At 67.3% G+C, this 15,288-nt stretch overlaps 7 protein-coding genes across 7 annotated transcripts; 3 read left to right on the top strand and 4 right to left on the bottom strand.

The window, feature by feature from the left end:
- Positions 1-56: 56 nt before the first annotated feature.
- Positions 57-2,141, top strand: FA09DRAFT_306510 (UDP-Glycosyltransferase/glycogen phosphorylase). Its single transcript, XM_025740533.1, has 4 exons — positions 57-353; positions 414-603; positions 683-866; positions 920-2,141. Exons 1-4 carry the CDS (start codon positions 139-141, stop codon positions 1,900-1,902), a joined length of 1,572 nt encoding a protein of 523 aa, XP_025599300.1. The 5' UTR covers positions 57-138; the 3' UTR covers positions 1,903-2,141.
- Positions 1,941-3,343, bottom strand: FA09DRAFT_239076 (S-adenosyl-L-methionine-dependent methyltransferase). Its single transcript, XM_025739631.1, has 5 exons — positions 2,759-3,343; positions 2,605-2,704; positions 2,303-2,547; positions 2,082-2,246; positions 1,941-2,026 (listed from the first exon to the last, which is right to left on the bottom strand). Exons 1-5 carry the CDS (start codon positions 3,122-3,124, stop codon positions 1,979-1,981), a joined length of 924 nt encoding a protein of 307 aa, XP_025599299.1. The 5' UTR covers positions 3,125-3,343; the 3' UTR covers positions 1,941-1,978.
- A 698-nt stretch (positions 3,344-4,041) lies between these two features.
- Positions 4,042-6,210, bottom strand: FA09DRAFT_238967 (hypothetical protein). The gene is made up of 6 exons (XM_025739629.1): positions 5,435-6,210; positions 5,133-5,366; positions 4,821-5,072; positions 4,643-4,759; positions 4,373-4,587; positions 4,042-4,308 (listed from the first exon to the last, which is right to left on the bottom strand). The coding sequence occupies exons 1-6, from the start codon at positions 5,774-5,776 to the stop codon at positions 4,266-4,268; spliced, it is 1,203 nt and encodes a 400-aa protein (XP_025599298.1). The 5' UTR covers positions 5,777-6,210; the 3' UTR covers positions 4,042-4,265.
- Positions 6,024-7,412, bottom strand: FA09DRAFT_239056 (hypothetical protein). Its single transcript, XM_025739630.1, has 3 exons — positions 6,608-7,412; positions 6,495-6,527; positions 6,024-6,444 (listed from the first exon to the last, which is right to left on the bottom strand). The coding sequence occupies exons 1-3, from the start codon at positions 7,184-7,186 to the stop codon at positions 6,133-6,135; spliced, it is 924 nt and encodes a 307-aa protein (XP_025599297.1). The 5' UTR covers positions 7,187-7,412; the 3' UTR covers positions 6,024-6,132.
- A 1,604-nt stretch (positions 7,413-9,016) lies between these two features.
- FA09DRAFT_328983 (putative CUP5-proteolipid subunit of the vacuolar H(+)-ATPase V0 sector) lies at positions 9,017-10,814 on the top strand. The gene is made up of 8 exons (XM_025741987.1): positions 9,017-9,073; positions 9,237-9,302; positions 9,436-9,468; positions 9,525-9,683; positions 9,755-9,909; positions 10,324-10,339; positions 10,395-10,468; positions 10,525-10,814. The coding sequence occupies exons 2-8, from the start codon at positions 9,251-9,253 to the stop codon at positions 10,537-10,539; spliced, it is 504 nt and encodes a 167-aa protein (XP_025599296.1). The 5' UTR covers positions 9,017-9,073; positions 9,237-9,250; the 3' UTR covers positions 10,540-10,814.
- A 514-nt stretch (positions 10,815-11,328) lies between these two features.
- FA09DRAFT_328981 (MFS general substrate transporter) lies at positions 11,329-13,303 on the top strand. The gene is made up of 6 exons (XM_025741986.1): positions 11,329-11,573; positions 11,631-11,872; positions 11,957-12,525; positions 12,581-12,843; positions 12,896-12,970; positions 13,026-13,303. The coding sequence occupies exons 1-6, from the start codon at positions 11,385-11,387 to the stop codon at positions 13,272-13,274; spliced, it is 1,587 nt and encodes a 528-aa protein (XP_025599295.1). The 5' UTR covers positions 11,329-11,384; the 3' UTR covers positions 13,275-13,303.
- Positions 13,263-15,151, bottom strand: FA09DRAFT_328980 (hypothetical protein). Its single transcript, XM_025741985.1, has 2 exons — positions 14,468-15,151; positions 13,263-14,406 (listed from the first exon to the last, which is right to left on the bottom strand). The coding sequence occupies exons 1-2, from the start codon at positions 15,092-15,094 to the stop codon at positions 13,345-13,347; spliced, it is 1,689 nt and encodes a 562-aa protein (XP_025599294.1). The 5' UTR covers positions 15,095-15,151; the 3' UTR covers positions 13,263-13,344.
- Between the last annotated feature and the right edge of the window lie 137 nt (positions 15,152-15,288).

The raw sequence follows: 15,288 nt of genomic DNA, 5'->3' as shown, positions 1-15,288 counted from the left end.
GCTCCGGGCCGGCGTGCTCCCGGAGCCTAGCGCGCTTCGGCGCTTCGGTCCGTGCGCCCGAAGCGTGCGCTGCTCTCCGTGCTCCTCCAGCCTCGCTCGTTCTTCTCCTCCACACCCTCACTCACCCGCGCACCCGCCATGCCGCGGGCCTCTCCCGTGCCCTGGTGGCAGTCGGTGCTCCTCGCCGCGCTGCTCGGCGCCTTCTCCCTCGCCGTGCTCACCGCGCAGCTGCTCAGCGCCCACGTCACGCGCGTGCGCAAGACGAACCGCAAGCGCCGCGCCAAGCTCTACGCCGACGCCGGCGTCAGCAAGGCCGACTGCCCCACCGTCGTCGGCTTCTTCCATCCGTACTGGTGCGTGCTGCGAGCCGGCTCTGCGACGGCCTGGCGGCTGACCGCCTGATGCGCGCGCAGCAACGCAGGTGGAGGCGGCGAGCGTGTCCTCTTCCAGGCGCTGCTGCACCACCTCGACGAGCATCCCGACCACCTGCTCGTCGTGTACACGGGTGATGTGGGACGCGAGAACAGCTTGCATGTGCCGCCACCGCCGCCGTGGTCGGAGATGGGCCGCGCGACGGGCGACGACATCCTCGAGCGATGCAGTGTGAGTCGGGCGTGAGGCTCTGCCAGAGCGCACCTGGCGTGGGCTTGGCTCAGCGTGAACTGACGCTCTGCACTGCTAGGCCCGCTTTGCCATCCCGCTCGCATCGCATTCGCGCCGTTCGCAGATCCGCTTCGTGCCGCTGCGCTCGCGCAGCATGGTCGGCGACAAGTACTGGCGGCGCCTCACGCTGCTGGGCCAGAGCTGGGGCAGCGTCAAGATGGGCCTCGAGGCGCTGGGCGAGTGCATCCCGGACGTCTGGTGCGGTGAGCAGCAGTCAGACGTGCCTTGACTGGCCGGCGCTGACCATGCATGGCAGACACGATGGGCTACGCATTCGTCTACCCACTTGTGCGCTCCTTCTCGTCCAAGACGCGTATTGGTGCATACGTGCACTATCCGACGATCAGCACCGACATGATCCAGCGCGTCGAGACACGCGCAGCCAGCCACACCAACTCGGCCTCGGTCGCAGCAAGCTCGTGGCGCAGCAGGGCGAAGCTGCTGTACTACCGCCTCTTTGCCTTCGCGTACTCGTTTGCTCTGCGCCGCGCAGACGTGCTCGTCGCCAACGGCAGCTGGACTGCCGCGCATCTCGACACTCTCACTTCGAGGCCAAAAGGCAGCACTGCTGTCGTATACCCGCCCTGCGACACGGGCAGCCTCTCGAGTCTGCCGCTCGAGGGTCGGCAACCCGGAGCGGTAGTGTCACTCGCTCAGTTTCGCCCAGAGAAGGAGCACGCGACGCAGCTGCGCCTGCTCCGTCTCGCTCTGGACAAGAAGCCAGACCTGCCTCTGCACCTCGTGCTGATGGGCAGCTCCCGCGATGCATCAGATGAGGAGCGCATCGCCTCACTTCGAGCGCTCGCGACGGAGCTGCGGCTCGACGAGCACGTCGAGTTCGTCGTCAATGCGCCGTACTCCGAGGTGATCGAGCGTCTGTCGCGCGCCAGCATCGGCCTCAGCACGATGCGCGACGAACACTTTGGCATCAACGTCGTCGAGTTCATGGCAGCGGGCCTCGTCACGCTCTCCCACGCATCGGCTGGACCGCTGCTCGACATCGCCGTCAAGACAGACGCTGGACCGACTGGCTTTCATGCCGACGAGCCGGCCGCGTTCGCCGCTGAGCTCATTCGCATTGTGAGCACGCCGCCGGACGAGGTGCTCGCCATCCGCAAGCGCGCTCGCGCACGGGCAGTGGCGACGTTCGGCACCAAGGCCTTCACAGATCGCTGGGAGGATGAGCTGTGGGCCAGGCTCGACTCAGACGCGACTCGCGGCGGCAAGAAGAGGCAATGACACGCGAGTCAGACACGATGAAGATATATTGCTCGAGCATGAGCATAACAGTACAGAGCTGCACAGCGCGTTTGGCTCAAGCGGCGATGCCGTGAGCCACGACGAGGGTGCCCGTGACCTTGGCCTGCGGAAGGCATGAGTGAGTGAAGCAGCTGAGGGACGGGCGCTAGCACACTTACCGTCGCCAGCGTGACGTTGTTCTCCTGGAGCTTCTTCTGTCTCGCGACCTTGAGCTGGATGCGCTGCTCCGCCGTCAGGCCGTCGGTGAGCACTGCGATGGCCGGCGAGCTGTCGGCGCTCCGCTGTGCCGCCTCGAGGCCCTCGAGCGAGTCCTCCACGAGGTCCTGGTGTCGCAGAGCATCAGCACTCGCCCTCGCAGAGACGCACACGACGGACTCACCGTGCCCTCGAGCGTGATCTCGAACGTCTTGGCCTCGATCTCGGCGAAGCCGGCGGCCGCGAGCACGGCCTTGTTGTGCGCCTCGTCGCCCCACTTGCCCACGAGCGTGCCGTACACCGACGGCGTGTCCTCCCCGAGGATCATGCGGCGCGCGCGGTCGGCATCGTCGATGAGGCTCATCGTCTTCCAGCTCAGCGTGATGATGCGGCCGCCTGGCTTGGTGATGCGGCGGATCTCCTTAAAGGCTGTGCAAGTGCGTGGTCAGCATGTACGGTCGAGGACATGCACACGGCCAGACGTACCAGCCTCCGGGTCCTTGACGTATGCCGGGCCGAAGGTGAAGAGCGAGAGGTGGAATGACTCGTCGGCGAAGTCCGGGCCGAGGGCCTGCACGTCGGCAGTCTGCAAGCATGGTGGTCAGCCTCTGCGCATGACGCCGGACCGATCCTCACTCACGATGAACTTGATTTGGCCGCTGGCAGCGATGGCCGGCGCACGCTCCTGCAGCGCCTTGGTGGCCTTCTCCGTCATGGCCGACGCAAAGTCCGTCGAGACGATCTGCAGCTTCTTGCCGAGGTGCTCGCGGCCCGAGCCGGCGGCGTAGTGCATGGCGATGAGCGCCACCTCGGCGCCGTCGCCGCCGGCGCCGATGAAGACGCGCAGCGCCTCGGCCTCGCTGGCCTGCTCGAGCGCGGCGTCGAGCTTGGGGAAGATGTGCTCGGCGACGAGCGAGAGCGGGCCGAGCGAGAAGCGGTGCTGGTAGTCGGGCGCGTGCGTGTTCCACGCCTCGGCAGAGTAGTATGTGTCGGCGGCGGACGGCATGTTGGCTGGAGGAGAAGTCTTGGACGGGTTGGGCTGGGCTTGGCTGAGGCGAGAGATAGCGGGCACGGACGGCGAGAGCGCAGGTGGGTCGCCTTAAGTACCTCTTCTCGCCGCTGCTGCTGCCCGCGACGGTCAGGCCCGTGCCTGCTCGGGGCTGAGCATCCGGCCCGTGTATCCGTGCCATCGCCGGGTTCATTGCGCCCATATGCGGGCGTAGCACTCTGAGCCCCTGTGTGTGGTCAGCGCCGTGAGGTGCTCGCCCCTGAGAGGCACGGCTATCGCTGCACATCCGCACATTCGCTGCCGTCCTCGCCTCGTAGCTGGTGCTGCTGTTGCTGACGCCGGTGCCGCGCTTCTTTTGTTGTTCGGCACGGCGAGCCGTTGGCGCTCAATTTAGGCCGTTGGCGCTCGAACAGGGCTTGGCAAGGCGGGCGCATGGATGAGAGGGTCAGCACTGACACCGGTGGCCTGCTCATCGTCCGCCGCGGGCTCCCCGACACGTCACAGGCACCTCTTTGGCACCTCGCTGCCGCCTTGTCCGCGCCGCCGCGATGCCCATGACAGCATCAGGAGAGCAGACCATCGCGGCGTGCACGCGCGTGCCTACGGACGGCGTCGCGAGACAAGGACGGTGCTCGTCGTCCAGGGCGCAGCGCAGCCACCTCCTCTGTGCCTGCACGGGCTGAGGAGATGACGGTGCCTCAATTTGCGTGCCTGTCCGGCCGGCACTAGCTCAGCTCAAGCTGCCCTGATTGGCAGGAACTGCCGGCCCGCCGGCCCGAAGCGCTCGATAGGCGACCAGAAGGTCCTCTCATGTGACACTCGCCAAGCGTGCCGCGCCTTCGAGGACCACGTCTGAATGAGAAAGAGAGAGGGAGCCAGAGAGCTAGTCGATACAGGAGTGGTGAATGTGAGAGGCGCGAGCGAGGAGTATATATGTGTAGAGGGACCGAGGGGTGACGCGAGGTGTGAGGCTGAGAGAGAAGACGGCTGCCGAACAAGAGATGTGAAGGAGCGCGGTCGTGTCATCCAGAACCGAGAAGCCATGTGCGAGAAGGGTGGGTCGTTAGGTGGCGTCGAGCGCCACGCGTGTGCAGAGCTCAAGAGAAGTTTGGCGAGGCGCCGCTTTGATGGCGTGCGCTCACTCGTAGGAGCGGCCGAGGCGTGCCAGACCGAGGAATGTGCTGTGAAAGAGAAGTCGACAGTGAGCTATCCGCTGACGGGCAGGATGACGAGACAGGCACTCACCCAAGGGCTCCAATGGCAGCGCCGGCGGCGAAGTTGCGAGCGGCGGCGATGCGGCGAGCACGCTTGCTGGGGCGAGCAGCCACATCGCTCGCGGCAGCGGTGGCGGACGCCTGCGGGACGACCTCGGAGTTGTCGCTCGCCGGAGAGTTACCGCTCGCCTCCGGCGCGGCGCTCTCCTCGTTCTCCATGTCGTCGAGCGAGCGCTTGACTCCGGCCTGCTGGTGAGCCGGTCAGTCGCAGACCACGGACGTGTGCTGGCGATGTGCTCACCACTGCGGGGCAGCTCGTCTCGCTTACCTCGGGCTTCGGAGTTGCGAGCGAAGAGGTGTTCAGCGAAGGAGTGTCCATCCGCGGAGTGTCCAGTGAAGGAGCTTCCACCGAAGCGTCCTGCGGTGCAACATGTATCGTCAGCACGAAGCGCATGTCTTCGTCGGGCTGCCAGACTCACCTCCTGCGCGACACTGGCACCGGCGTTGGGCTCAACTTCCGCATCACCAGAAAGCTCTTCGGCCTCGTGTGTCCGCTGCTGTTGTGCGCTCTTGCGGGCGTGCTTACGCATGGACTTCCACGCAGCGAGACTGGCGATGTCGTCGTCGCGCCACGTGGCCAGCTGTGCCTCATGGAGTACGTCCCTAGCGCCTCCAGCCGCGAGATGGGCCGCGTACGCGTCGTCGGCCGCCGACTGGCAGTCGTGCTTGCTCTGCGATGACGGAAAAAGCGGTCAGCGAGCGGCAAGCCTGGCAGGTCGGTGCAGACTCACGCTCTCGGGAGTTCCTGGCTCGTCTGCCGCGTCCTCCTCGGACTGCTCATCGTCCTCCTCCTCGCTGTCGCTCAGCGCGTCGGCGCACTCCGAGCAGTCGCACGACGCGACGTCCTCCTCGGACACCTCGCTGCCATTGTCGACGACCGCCTCCTCCTCCTCCTCTGCTTCCTCCTCTTGCTCGTCCTCGGGACACTCGTGATCGGAGAGGCACGCGTCGCAGTCGCACGGAGGCTTCAGCTCCCGCCAGATTTGGTCATCGAACGGCTCCTCCTCGGCGGCGGCGGCGTCGTCGTCGGCGCTCTCGCTCTCGGCGGCTGGCAGGTCCTCGCCGTCGTTCTCGGCGACTGCATCTGCCTCCGCAGCCGCGTCCTCATCCGCCAGCTCCTCGACATCGTATCCCTCCTCATCATACTGCGCCGGCTCCTCGCAGTCGTCGGGCTGCTCGCTGGCGACATCATTCGCGTAGAGCTCATCAGCGTCGAGCGCGTTGGCGTCGAAGTCGTCGTGCTCGTCGTCGAGATCCTCCTCCTCGAGCTCCTCGTCGAGCTCTTCGTCTTCGAGCTCGTCGTCCAGCTCCGCCTCCGAGGCGCTTTCCGCCTCCATGGCGCTGGATTGCTGGTCCTCTTCGTCGAGTGCAGCATCCGACTCGGCGTCGGCGCGAACGAAGGAGATGTCCGCCGGCGCGTTGCCGTCGTCGATGGTGTCGTCACCGAGCCGCGCAGCGCCGTCGTTGCCTGCCTTGCTGTGTACGACACGCTTCTGCTCGGGCAGCTCTCCCATGTAGCGGCTGAGAACGAGACGGCGGCTTGTTCCGAAGAGCGGATCGACTAGCGCCTTCTTGCTGGCCGAGCCCTTGACGGCGGACGTTGCCTTCTCGCTCTTGACGATGGCGTCGTTGAGCGCAGACGCAGTCTCCGAGCCCGTCAGATCATTGTCGCTCAGACCTGGCTCGGAGAGCGGCTCGGCCTTGACCAGCGAGACCTTCAAGCGTCCGGCTTCATCGAAGGACAGCACCGCGGCGCCAATCTGAGGCTGAGACTCCTCGTCGCCCGAGAGGCCATCGCTCTGCGACGGCGAGCGCGAGCGAGACGAGCCGCGCGCATCGACGTTGACCAAGTCGCTCGCCACAGAGACGACGTCCGATCCTGCGCTCACAGAGGCCTGGCGCACAACAGCCTCGCCGGCCGGATCGGTCTCTTCGGCCCACTCGTCCTCCGAGACCTCGATCGAGTCCAGACCGTAGCGGCGCGTAGGATTCTTGGCGGTCGCCGCTGCGCTGCTGGCCGATGCCTTGGTTGCGGTGAAGAAGCTGCGGAGAGACGGGTCCGCACGAGCACTTGCAGCCGCGCCTTCCGCAGCGCTGATCTGCTCCGGAGCCGTCTGCACGCTCACCTGGCAAAGGATTCAGTCAGCTCGGACCGTAGGCGTGTACAGAGTGCCCCAGCGCGCCATGATAAGGCCCTGCCACTCACAAAGGCGCGCACGGCCTGGTGCAGCTTGCCGTCGCGCATGACGTCCTTGCCGAGCGTGACGAGGTCGCCGTCCTCGAGGACGAAAGGCTTCTCAGGCTCGAGGCGCGCCGACGCGGCGTTGGGCACACGCGCGGCCCAGATGTGGTCGGGGCTCTGCGTGGCGCGCACGCGCGCGACGAAGGTGCCGTGCGTCGAGGCGTGGTCGATGAGTGCCGGGCGGCCGTCGATCCAGACGAGCGAGGCATGCATGCGGCTCATCGTCTTGGTGAGAAAGTTGCGCGTGGCGGCCGTGGAGCTGGCGCGCTCGGGCAGTAGCTCAGAGGACATGCCCGACTGCGCGCGCCGCAGCGACGTGCGCGGCTGGCTCGACGAGAAGGTGACGACCTTGCTGCGGTATGACAGGCGGTGCGCGAGCGTGGCCGGGCGGAAGGTGCTGAGGGACGCATCCTTGTGGCGCGCCGAGGCCGAGTAGTGCATCTGCACGAGGCCGCCGCCCGAGCGGTACTTGGTGCCCGTGGGCGCGATAAGGCTGCCGGTGGCCGACGCCTCGGCGCCGCGAGGCTGCGCGGCCGACGACATGGCGGCTGCGAGGTGGTGGTGGAGTGAGATGGACACTGTTGGCCGATGAGGCGGCGAGGTGTGCGCGCGCTGCTTGCGAGGCGAGTGCGCAGCAACGGCCCGAGAGATAGGCGCGGCGCGGCGGTGAGCTGCAGGGGCTCGGCGGCGGTGTTGGACTGCGCGGGGTCTGACGCGCAGCGCGGGTGTGGAGGCGGGGTCGAGGGTGAGCGCGCTGGGTGACGAGCAGGCACGCAGGGGCACGGCAGAGAGCCGGGCTCAGACAGCGGCGCCGGGGTGCGGGTGGTGGTGGTCGGGACGGAGGGAGTGGGCCCGGCGAGCAGCAGATGATGTGGGCCCAGCTCGTGGTGGGCTCGCCTGATCGGGCCGGCTGGGCTGCTCTTGCTTGCCTGCAGCTCGGGCGCAGCACGGCCGGCGCAGGCGGGCAGCGCAGCGCGCACCTCCTCGCCGCGCCCTTTATCCTCGCCCGCCGCTGCGCGCCGGCAGCAGAGGCCGTCCTCTCACCGAGGCCATCGCGATCGTCACTTTGCGTCGTCGTACGCCGCTGTGGGTCATGCTGCTAGCTGCGTGCGTGCGGTGGGCGCACTGAGCCGGCCAGGCAGCTCCGGCACCGGCAGGCGCCCAGTCTGCGCCAGGGTGCGCATGACAGGAGCAGCAGCCGGCAGCAGCGGCAGCGGCGCTCTGCGTTGGAGAGAGAGTCGCACGCCGCAGCACCTTCTGCTGTGGTGCCTGACAGCGACGCAAGATGCGAGAGAGGCAGGCGAGCAGCAGCAGCGCTCGTGGAGGCGCCCAAAAGAGGCGAGGTGCGCTCGAGGCAGGGGCGCAGCGGCCCCATGTGGTCCCACGCTCGGGCGTTAGGGGCGCCCGCGCTCGCATGACCGCACCGCCGCAACCTCGCACTGCAGCGAGCGAGAGAGGCGCCGTGCCTCGAGAGAGCTGCACTTCGAACAGACGAAGCAGCCGGCCGCGCCCAGCCGCAGACAAGCACGCCGCCAGCCGCTTCAGAGCACGCGAGGACGACTGAAGCCTGGAGAAACGAGCCTCTGCTGCTGCTGCTGCCGCCGTCTCGAAGCCAGCGCGCAGAACACAGAGAAGGCATCGAGATGGAGCTGCGGAGTGCCAGAAATACGACGAAGCAATGCGGACTGCAGCAGCCCTGCCGCTCTGGAGGGAAAGTGAGGGCTGCTGCACGCTGGGCTGGAGGCGAGGTCTGCTATCTCGACCGGCGCCCCGCTTCGGCGCCGCTGCCCCGTGCGCGCGCGCAGACGGCGCCCCGCAGGCCTCTCAGCCAAGCCCAGCACCAGCCCCGCCTCGCTCGCTGGCATACCTCTCTCGGAGAGGCTTCGGACCTATGTCTTGAGATCCTGCTGATATGAAGCCTCGGGTCGCTTTTCCTCTGCCTTGAAGTCGTGGTCGGGTCAGCTGTAACGGCGGACACTCGCTCGGAGGGAGGACGGCGGCGGTGCTGCAGCAGCCGGTGAGCGTGGGAGCGGCAGGACCTAATCGAGGCGGCGCAGCTGCTACTGCCGTGCGGTGCTGCAGCCATGCGCCGCTGTCTCAGGCGGCGACGACCGTCAAGCAAGCCTGCTCTTCGTGTTCAGCACGAGGACACACAGCATGCTGCTTTGACTCTTACTGGGGTCGCCTGACGTTGTTAGGGGAATGGACGAGGTGCGGGCGTGGCGCGGCTGCGCAGCCGCCTCGGCGCGCCAGCAGGAGGCGCGCACGTGCAGCTCGCGGTGCGCCAGCCAGCGTGCACGGCGGCGTCGTCGCTGAGGCGGCCGCGCGCGCCGCGGCGGGCCGCTCTCGACCTCGATCGTTCGCTCACTCTCGCTGCATCTCTCACCGCACCTCACCGCACCTCACTCCTTCGCCCTCACCTTCACCCTCGTGAGTCGCAGCAGCACTCGCTCGGCGCAGCGCACGGTGCTTGTCACGGCCGTACACTCGTCGCAGCGCTGCGCCGAGCTGCCACCCTGCCAGCACACAGCGCACTGACCCGCTCCTTCTTCGCGCACCGCCTCCTGCCCTCCGCTCCTCTTTCTCGCCACAGCCCCCGCCTTCGCCATGTCTGAGATCAACACCGAGCTCTGCCCGGTCTACGCACCGTTCTTCGGCGGTGAGTAAGCGCATGAGTCGCCCAGCGTCCGATGCACGCTGCCCGCCTTGGCCAGCGGTGCCCGCACCATCGGCGCCCCTCAATCGCATCGCTGCACCTAGCGGCATCGCTGCTCACACCGCTCGCTCTCCAGCTATGGGCTGCACGGCCGCCATCGTCTTCACCTGTAAGTCGCCGCATGTGCAACCCTTGCGAGGCCTAGCTGAGCCCGCCTGCGCACAGGCCTCGGTGCCTCGTACGGCACGTCTAAGTCGGGCGTCGGCATTTCGGCCATGGGTGTGCTGCGCCCGGACCTGCTGATCAAGTGCATTATCCCCGTCATCATGGCTGGTATCATTGCCATTTACGGCCTCGTCGTCTCGGTGCTCATCTCCGGCGACAGTGAGTGGCCCTGCAGACAGCTGCTCGCAAGTTACAAATCGTGCTGATGCAGCATCGCGCGCGCTCTCCAGTCAAGTCGCCGATGAGCCTGTACGCCGGCTTCATCCAGCTCGGCGCCGGTCTCTCCGTCGGCCTGGCCGGTCTCGCCGCTGGCTTCGCCATCGGCATCGTCGGTGACGCAGGTGTGCGCGGCACCGCGCAGCAGCCGCGTCTCTTCATCGGCATGGTGAGTGGCGTGCGGAGTGAGCGGGCACACTGCGATTGTGGCTTGCTGGTGGAGAGGCTGGGCTGTGAGGATGAGTCGATCGCGGCTCGTGTGCGCTCGCGAGGGCCTCGAGTACGCAGCGGTGGAGTCGAAGAAGCCTGTGCACAGCCGCGATTGGCATCGGGACGAATGCTGCTCGCGCTCGGACCAGCATTGAGGCTGCAGGATCGCTTGCGTGGCTTCTTCAGGTGTTGTCTCGCCTCGGGCCCGTCTATCTGCGGAAGGGATGCTGCGTTGCGCATGTGGCGCAGCGCGATTCGACAAAGCGTGTCGCTCTGCGAGGACCATGGCGTACGCGAGCAACGACCTCGCCGACTGCCAGCCCTCTGTGCTGTTCTTGCCGCTGACGCCTGCATTCTTCCTCGCGTCCGCCAGATTCTTATCCTCATTTGTGAGTGCTGCGGAGCCCGTCAGCTACGCACGCATGCTCACGCGCCCTCCCGCAGTCGCCGAGGTGCTGGGTCTGTACGGCCTCATCGTTGCCCTGATCCTCAACACCCGTGTGCAGGACGCGCCCGGCGTGAGTGGAGGTGCGCATTGCCTTACCGCCTGCCTTCGCTCACCTCTCTGTCCCAGTGCGAGCTCAAGTAAATCAGATCACACTCGCCCATCGCGGCGGCCGGGCGCAGCTAGCAGGGCCGCTGGTGCTGCGAGCGGTGCAGCTGCGCCTCGGACGCCCTTTCTTCACGCCGCAGCTGCGGTCTCTTCGCCAGTCTTGCGCCCGTGCGTCTGTCACTGCCTGTCGCGAGCGCCCTCTCGTCGCGGCTCGCAGGATCGTGCATCGGTGCTCAGCCTGGCATTCCCTCACTCCCGCTCCTCTCTTCCTTGCTCCGTGCACGCCCACCCCCATCCCCACCGCACTCGACTCCAATGAAGATCGTTCAAGTCTATGCGCTGCTGTGGGCAGCCTCGGCATGCCATGCTGTGTCCATAAGTCTGTTCCACGAGCTCGAAGGGCAACGTCGGCCCAGCCGCTCTCTATGCACGCGCTGCCGCTGCCGCCGCATGCGCCGAGCACGGCGAGCGGCGCGGCGCGCGCGGCGCGGGCGCAGCAGCACGTCAGCCACCGCTTTGTTAGCGCGACGGCGCCAGACGCCTCCTGTCCCACATGCCCGCCGTCGAGTCAGCGCCGGACCCTGACGCTGCCTGTCTCCCGATCCTGACACTCCTCAGTCTCGCTCCACCTGCTCACCCTTGTGCAATCACTCTGCCGGCCAGCAACAGCGAGTGCGAGCACCGCAGCCGAGGTCAGCCTTGCCAGGCGCCGGCCCCTGAGCGGCCACTGGCGCACCGCCTCCACACGCCCACGCGGCGCGACATCCGGCAGCGCGGGCATACACGACGCATACAGCACGGCCTCACAGTCTTGCTCACGACCACCACCACGATCTCACCTCACTCGCCGACATTTGCTCTCGCCCGCTGTGCGCTGCAGCATGCCTGCACCTGCGTCGCACGATGGCGGCGCGCCCGCCGAGGCGCCGCCCGCGGCGTTGCCCTCTCTGGCCCGCCGCTGCGTCGCTGCCGCCGCCATTTTCGTCGTCGCCCTCACAGCCGGCTCCATCTTCGTCTTCCCGCTCTTTGCACCCAATCTGACGCGCGACCTCGGCCTCACGCTGACTCAGGTGCGCCATGCTGCTGCGCTGCTTGCTGCGCCGGGCGCTTGACTGACGCTGCCGCAGACAAACACCGTCTGGGCGGGCGCCGTCGTCGGCGAGTACTTCTCGGCTGCGCCGTGGGGTGCTCTGGCCGATCATCGTGGGCCACGGCCATTGTGCCTCGCTGCGGCGGCGCTCTTTGGCCTCGGTTATGCGCTCATGGCCAGTGCGGACCGCGATGCGCTGCGGTTGGGCACGGCAACGCCCGGTGCGGCTGCGCTCATGACGGGCTACTTCTTGCTGGTGGGCGCTGGTGTGGCCGCTAGGTGAGTACGCTGAGGACCGATAAGCTCGAAGCTCGCAGCATACCTGGCGTGCTCAGCATGTCCCTGCTGACCACATGCGCGCAGCTTCTTTGCGTGCCTCACGAGCGCGGCGGCCTACTTCCCTTCGCACCCGTCGCTGGCGCTATCGCTGCCGAGCACGGTGTTCAGTCTCTCGTCGCTCTTCCTGACGCAGCTTGCCGCGCTGCCAACCTTCACCGATGTGGAGACGGGCGATCTCGATGCTGCGCACTTCCTCGCCTTCCTCGGCGCCATGCTCGCCGTGGTCAATGTCCTCGGCGCCTTTGCCATGGGCGGAGCGCCACGACGCAAGGATGCTCCGGCATCTGTCGCTGCAGCAGCAGACGAGGAGCAGACGCCGCTATTGCGGTCAGGCGCTACAGAGACACAGGCCTCGGGTCCGCTGCCTTACCTCGGCGCAGAGCACCACAACCTTGGCGGCTACGTCAAGTCGCCGGGCTTCCTGCTCATGTGTCTGCTCGTGTTCAGCTCTGCCGGCGGCGCAGAGATGCTCATGAGCTCCGTCGGCTCCATCGTCGTCAGCATCATGTCGATGCACACGCTCGACGGCACCTCGGATCCCGAGGTGGGCCGTGAGGAGCTGCGCGTGCGCGCCAGGCTGGTTGGCATCATCGGTGAGCATGCGAGGCCTCTCCCTGCCTAGGACCTGCTGACAGAAGCATGCTGCAGCCATCACCAACACTATCGCGCGCCTGCTCTCGGGTCTCCTGACGGACCTGCTCTGCCCTTCTCGCCCTCTCTCCGCCTATGCGCGCTCCTCGAGCAGCACCAGGCACGGCAAGGCACTGCGCGCGGCTGCTCGCTTGCGCGTCTCGCGCGTCACCTTCGTCATGGGCGCGCAAGTGCTGCTGCTCGCCGCCTTTGTCTATGCTGCCACGGCGATGCGCAGCATCTCTGGTCTGGCCGTCGTATGCGCTCTGACGGGCTTGGGCGTGAGTCTGCAGCTAGACGTCGGCAAGCTGCACCGGCTGACCCCGCACGAAGTACGGCATGGTCTTCACTGTCGTGCCCTCAACGATCCTCATCGCCTGGGGCCCATCGCGCTTCGGCCGCAACTGGGTGCGTGCACAAACTCCACGTCCCTTAACGCTCTCCGCTCACGCGTCATCCACAGGGCACGATGACCTACGCAGCCGCCGCCGGCTCGCTCGGCTTCTCGCTGCTGTTCGCCGCCGTCTCCGACTCAGTTGCAGCACGACAAGACGCGTCGTCCGGCGCAGCGAGCGGCGAGACCGTTGGCGGTGCACTGTGCACCAGCGGCGCGGCATGTTATCAGCCCTCATTCGCCATTGCCGCAGCCGCAGGCGTCGCTGCCCTCGGCGCGCTCTGGCCTTTATGGCGAGCATGGCGGACACGATTGTAGGGCGCGCAATGCAGATAGAACGTGATGCTTCGCTTGGGCTAGAGTACAATGAGGAGAGAGCGCGCCTCGACTAGAAGTACACCTCGGCTGAGGGCCGGCCGACACCGCAGCCGTACGTGCGACGGCCCCACAGGGCATCCAGCACGCGCGCTCGCTCGATCTCGTGCTTCGGCAAGGCCTTCTTCGGCGAAGACGACGATGCCGGGCGATCACCTGGTACGGCTGGTGCGTCGGCGAAAGGATCGCCTGCCAGCCACGGGTCCGCCTGCGAAGTCGAGTGCACGTGTTCTGCGAAGCGAGCACGGCGTGCGTTGACGGACGGCTGTGGCGCCGACTGGTCCCGGCCCATGATGTACTGCCGGAACACGGCGGCGTGCGCTGGCCCAGCCCAGGGACCGGCTGCCCTGAGCTGCTCTGCTTCGTCATTCGGCTCAACTGTCTGCGATGAGGCGTAGCGGGACGTGTGCAGCACGAGCGACTGCAGCTCGCTCCACTCTGGCCGGCGCTTGCGCTCCGCGTCCCACCATGCGACGGCTCGCACCACGCCAGGACTTGCCCACTCGACGGACAGGTCGAGCGTGCGAAGCTTTGGCGTCGCACGCGTCAGCTTCCGCAAGGCTAGCCCAAGCTCTGCGTCTGGCGTCTGCGGCGGGAGCGAGAGAATGGCTGTGGAGCAGTCGGCGAGCGACAGCACTTCAAGATTCGGCGCCTGAGCGAGCGCTCGCACGAGCGGCAGTGATGTGCCGGCCAACGAGAGCGAGCGCAGATAGACGGCCGGCGCCCGTGACGTGCCAACGAGCGCTCGCAACGTAGATGCCCGCAACGAGCTGTAGGAGAGATCGAGCGAGCTCGGACAGTCTGACGATGGCTCTGCAGCGTCCCAGTCGTCGTCGGAGGACTCAGAATCGCTCTGCCCGGCATCCAAAGCCGCGTAGTCCTCGTCGAGCAGCAGCAGTCGTACACTCGCGTCGCTCAGTGGAGGCGCACGAGCAAGACGACCGCACAGCGCCATGAGCCGCTGGCACATGTGCGTCGGCAGGTCTCTTGCCACGCTGGCCGCTTCGGACGTAGCATCGACCGACATCGACCGAGCAATGGAGATGAGCACGAGATCCGACAACGATGGAAGCGCCTGCTGCCATTCGTCAGCCTCTGCAAGCGCGTAGCCATCGGGCCATGCCTCGAGCACTCACTGCACGTCCCGATGAGCTCTCGCCGTCAAGGTCATCTCCAAGAGCCCAGCGTGTGGTCATGAGCTCTTCTGGCCCATTCTCCTCGAGCTCAGCCTGGCCTGCCGAGCGTTCTACATCCTCTCGCCGCTGCGACTTGCGGCGCCGCGCTGCATGTGGAGGTGCGTCCCGGCAAGCACGCTCTGCCTCTCTGGCAGCAGCCTCTCGTCCAGCCAGAAGCGGATGCAGGTCGCTACCCCAGCCTCGCGGCACAGGCCCGGCAAAGGTCCGCCGAATATCGCGCTCGGCTCGCGCGCGGTCGAGCGCCTCCTCGCGCAGCGGCTGGGCAGCCAGCGAAGCCAGGTACGCTGCGCCTGGCCCGGCGAGCGAGGCTGCCGGGCGGCTGGGACCGGGGAGCGAGGCGCCAGCGTCCGCGGCCTCCTGTGCCTCGGCGTTGCGAACGCGCCGGCGGTCCTCGATGCGTGCGCGCGACAGGCGCTCGGACAGCGAGAGCGGTGCAGCAGCGACAGGAGCGGCGGCGAGGGTGCGCAGCGCCGGGATGGACGCGGCAAGCGAGGCGTGGCGGGCATCGCGCTCAGCAGCGCCGGTGCTGCCGCCGCTCGGCGCGGGCGCACGCCGCGGCGGCGACATGCTTTCGCAGCCGAGCAGAGAGGCGCAGCGAGTCGGCGACGGAGCACTTGCAGAAAAGGTGGCGAGACGAGGTGGTGGTGAGCAGACAAGTGGAGCAGCGGCTGACGTGTCGGAGCCGCACCCCCGCAGGCTGAGATTAGCCGCGGCTCAAGGTGCACCTGCGGCAAGCTGCGTTAGCCTCTGCCACCTGCCAC

The sequence above is a fragment of the Tilletiopsis washingtonensis genome (assembly GCF_003144115.1).
Source record: "Tilletiopsis washingtonensis strain MCA 4186 unplaced genomic scaffold FA09scaffold_7, whole genome shotgun sequence".
Classification (NCBI taxonomy): Eukaryota; Fungi; Basidiomycota; class Exobasidiomycetes; order Entylomatales; genus Tilletiopsis; species Tilletiopsis washingtonensis.
Note: the sequence above shows the minus strand (reverse complement) of the source record. Positions and strands in the feature narration are given on the sequence as shown.

Bases quoted from the DNA above. Each gene is read 5' to 3' on its own strand.
- FA09DRAFT_306510 (XM_025740533.1), top strand. From the start codon at position 139: ATGCCGCGGGCCTCTCCCGTGCCCTGGTGGCAGTCGGTGCTCCTCGCC. The intron at 354-413 runs GTGCGTGCTGCG...ATGCGCGCGCAG, and splicing joins GGCTTCTTCCATCCGTACTG to CAACGCAGGTGGAGGCGGCG. The intron at 867-919 runs GTGAGCAGCAGT...CATGCATGGCAG, and splicing joins CATCCCGGACGTCTGGTGCG to ACACGATGGGCTACGCATTC.
- FA09DRAFT_328981 (XM_025741986.1), top strand. From the start codon at position 11,385: ATGCCTGCACCTGCGTCGCACGATGGCGGCGCGCCCGCCGAGGCGCCG. The intron at 11,873-11,956 runs GTGAGTACGCTG...ACATGCGCGCAG, and splicing joins GGCGCTGGTGTGGCCGCTAG to CTTCTTTGCGTGCCTCACGA. The intron at 12,971-13,025 runs GTGCGTGCACAA...CGTCATCCACAG, and splicing joins CGCGCTTCGGCCGCAACTGG to GGCACGATGACCTACGCAGC.
- FA09DRAFT_328983 (XM_025741987.1), top strand. From the start codon at position 9,251: ATGTCTGAGATCAACACCGAGCTCTGCCCGGTCTACGCACCGTTCTTC. The intron at 9,303-9,435 runs GTGAGTAAGCGC...CTCGCTCTCCAG, and splicing joins CTACGCACCGTTCTTCGGCG to CTATGGGCTGCACGGCCGCC. The intron at 9,469-9,524 runs GTAAGTCGCCGC...GCCTGCGCACAG, and splicing joins GGCCGCCATCGTCTTCACCT to GCCTCGGTGCCTCGTACGGC.
- FA09DRAFT_239056 (XM_025739630.1), bottom strand. From the start codon at position 7,186: ATGTCGTCGGCCGCGCAGCCTCGCGGCGCCGAGGCGTCGGCCACCGGC. The intron at 6,528-6,607 runs GTGAGTGGCAGG...ATCCTTTGCCAG, and splicing joins ACCAGGCCGTGCGCGCCTTT to GTGAGCGTGCAGACGGCTCC. The intron at 6,445-6,494 runs GCTGCGGAAGGC...GTCTCTCCGCAG, and splicing joins CGGCTCCGGAGCAGATCAGC to CTTCTTCACCGCAACCAAGG.
- FA09DRAFT_328980 (XM_025741985.1), bottom strand. From the start codon at position 15,094: ATGTCGCCGCCGCGGCGTGCGCCCGCGCCGAGCGGCGGCAGCACCGGC. The intron at 14,407-14,467 runs GTGAGTGCTCGA...GAATGGCAGCAG, and splicing joins AGAGCTCATCGGGACGTGCA to GCGCTTCCATCGTTGTCGGA.
- FA09DRAFT_239076 (XM_025739631.1), bottom strand. From the start codon at position 3,124: ATGCCGTCCGCCGCCGACACATACTACTCTGCCGAGGCGTGGAACACG. The intron at 2,247-2,302 runs GTGAGTCCGTCG...CTGCGACACCAG, and splicing joins AGATCACGCTCGAGGGCACG to GACCTCGTGGAGGACTCGCT. The intron at 2,027-2,081 runs GTAAGTGTGCTA...TGCCTTCCGCAG, and splicing joins ACAACGTCACGCTGGCGACG to GCCAAGGTCACGGGCACCCT.
- FA09DRAFT_238967 (XM_025739629.1), bottom strand. From the start codon at position 5,776: ATGCTGCACTCGACGAAGAGGACCAGCAATCCAGCGCCATGGAGGCGG. The intron at 5,073-5,132 runs GTGAGTCTGCAC...CCGTCATCGCAG, and splicing joins AGCCAGGAACTCCCGAGAGC to AGCAAGCACGACTGCCAGTC. The intron at 4,309-4,372 runs GTGAGTGCCTGT...TCTCTTTCACAG, and splicing joins GCTGCCATTGGAGCCCTTGG to CACATTCCTCGGTCTGGCAC.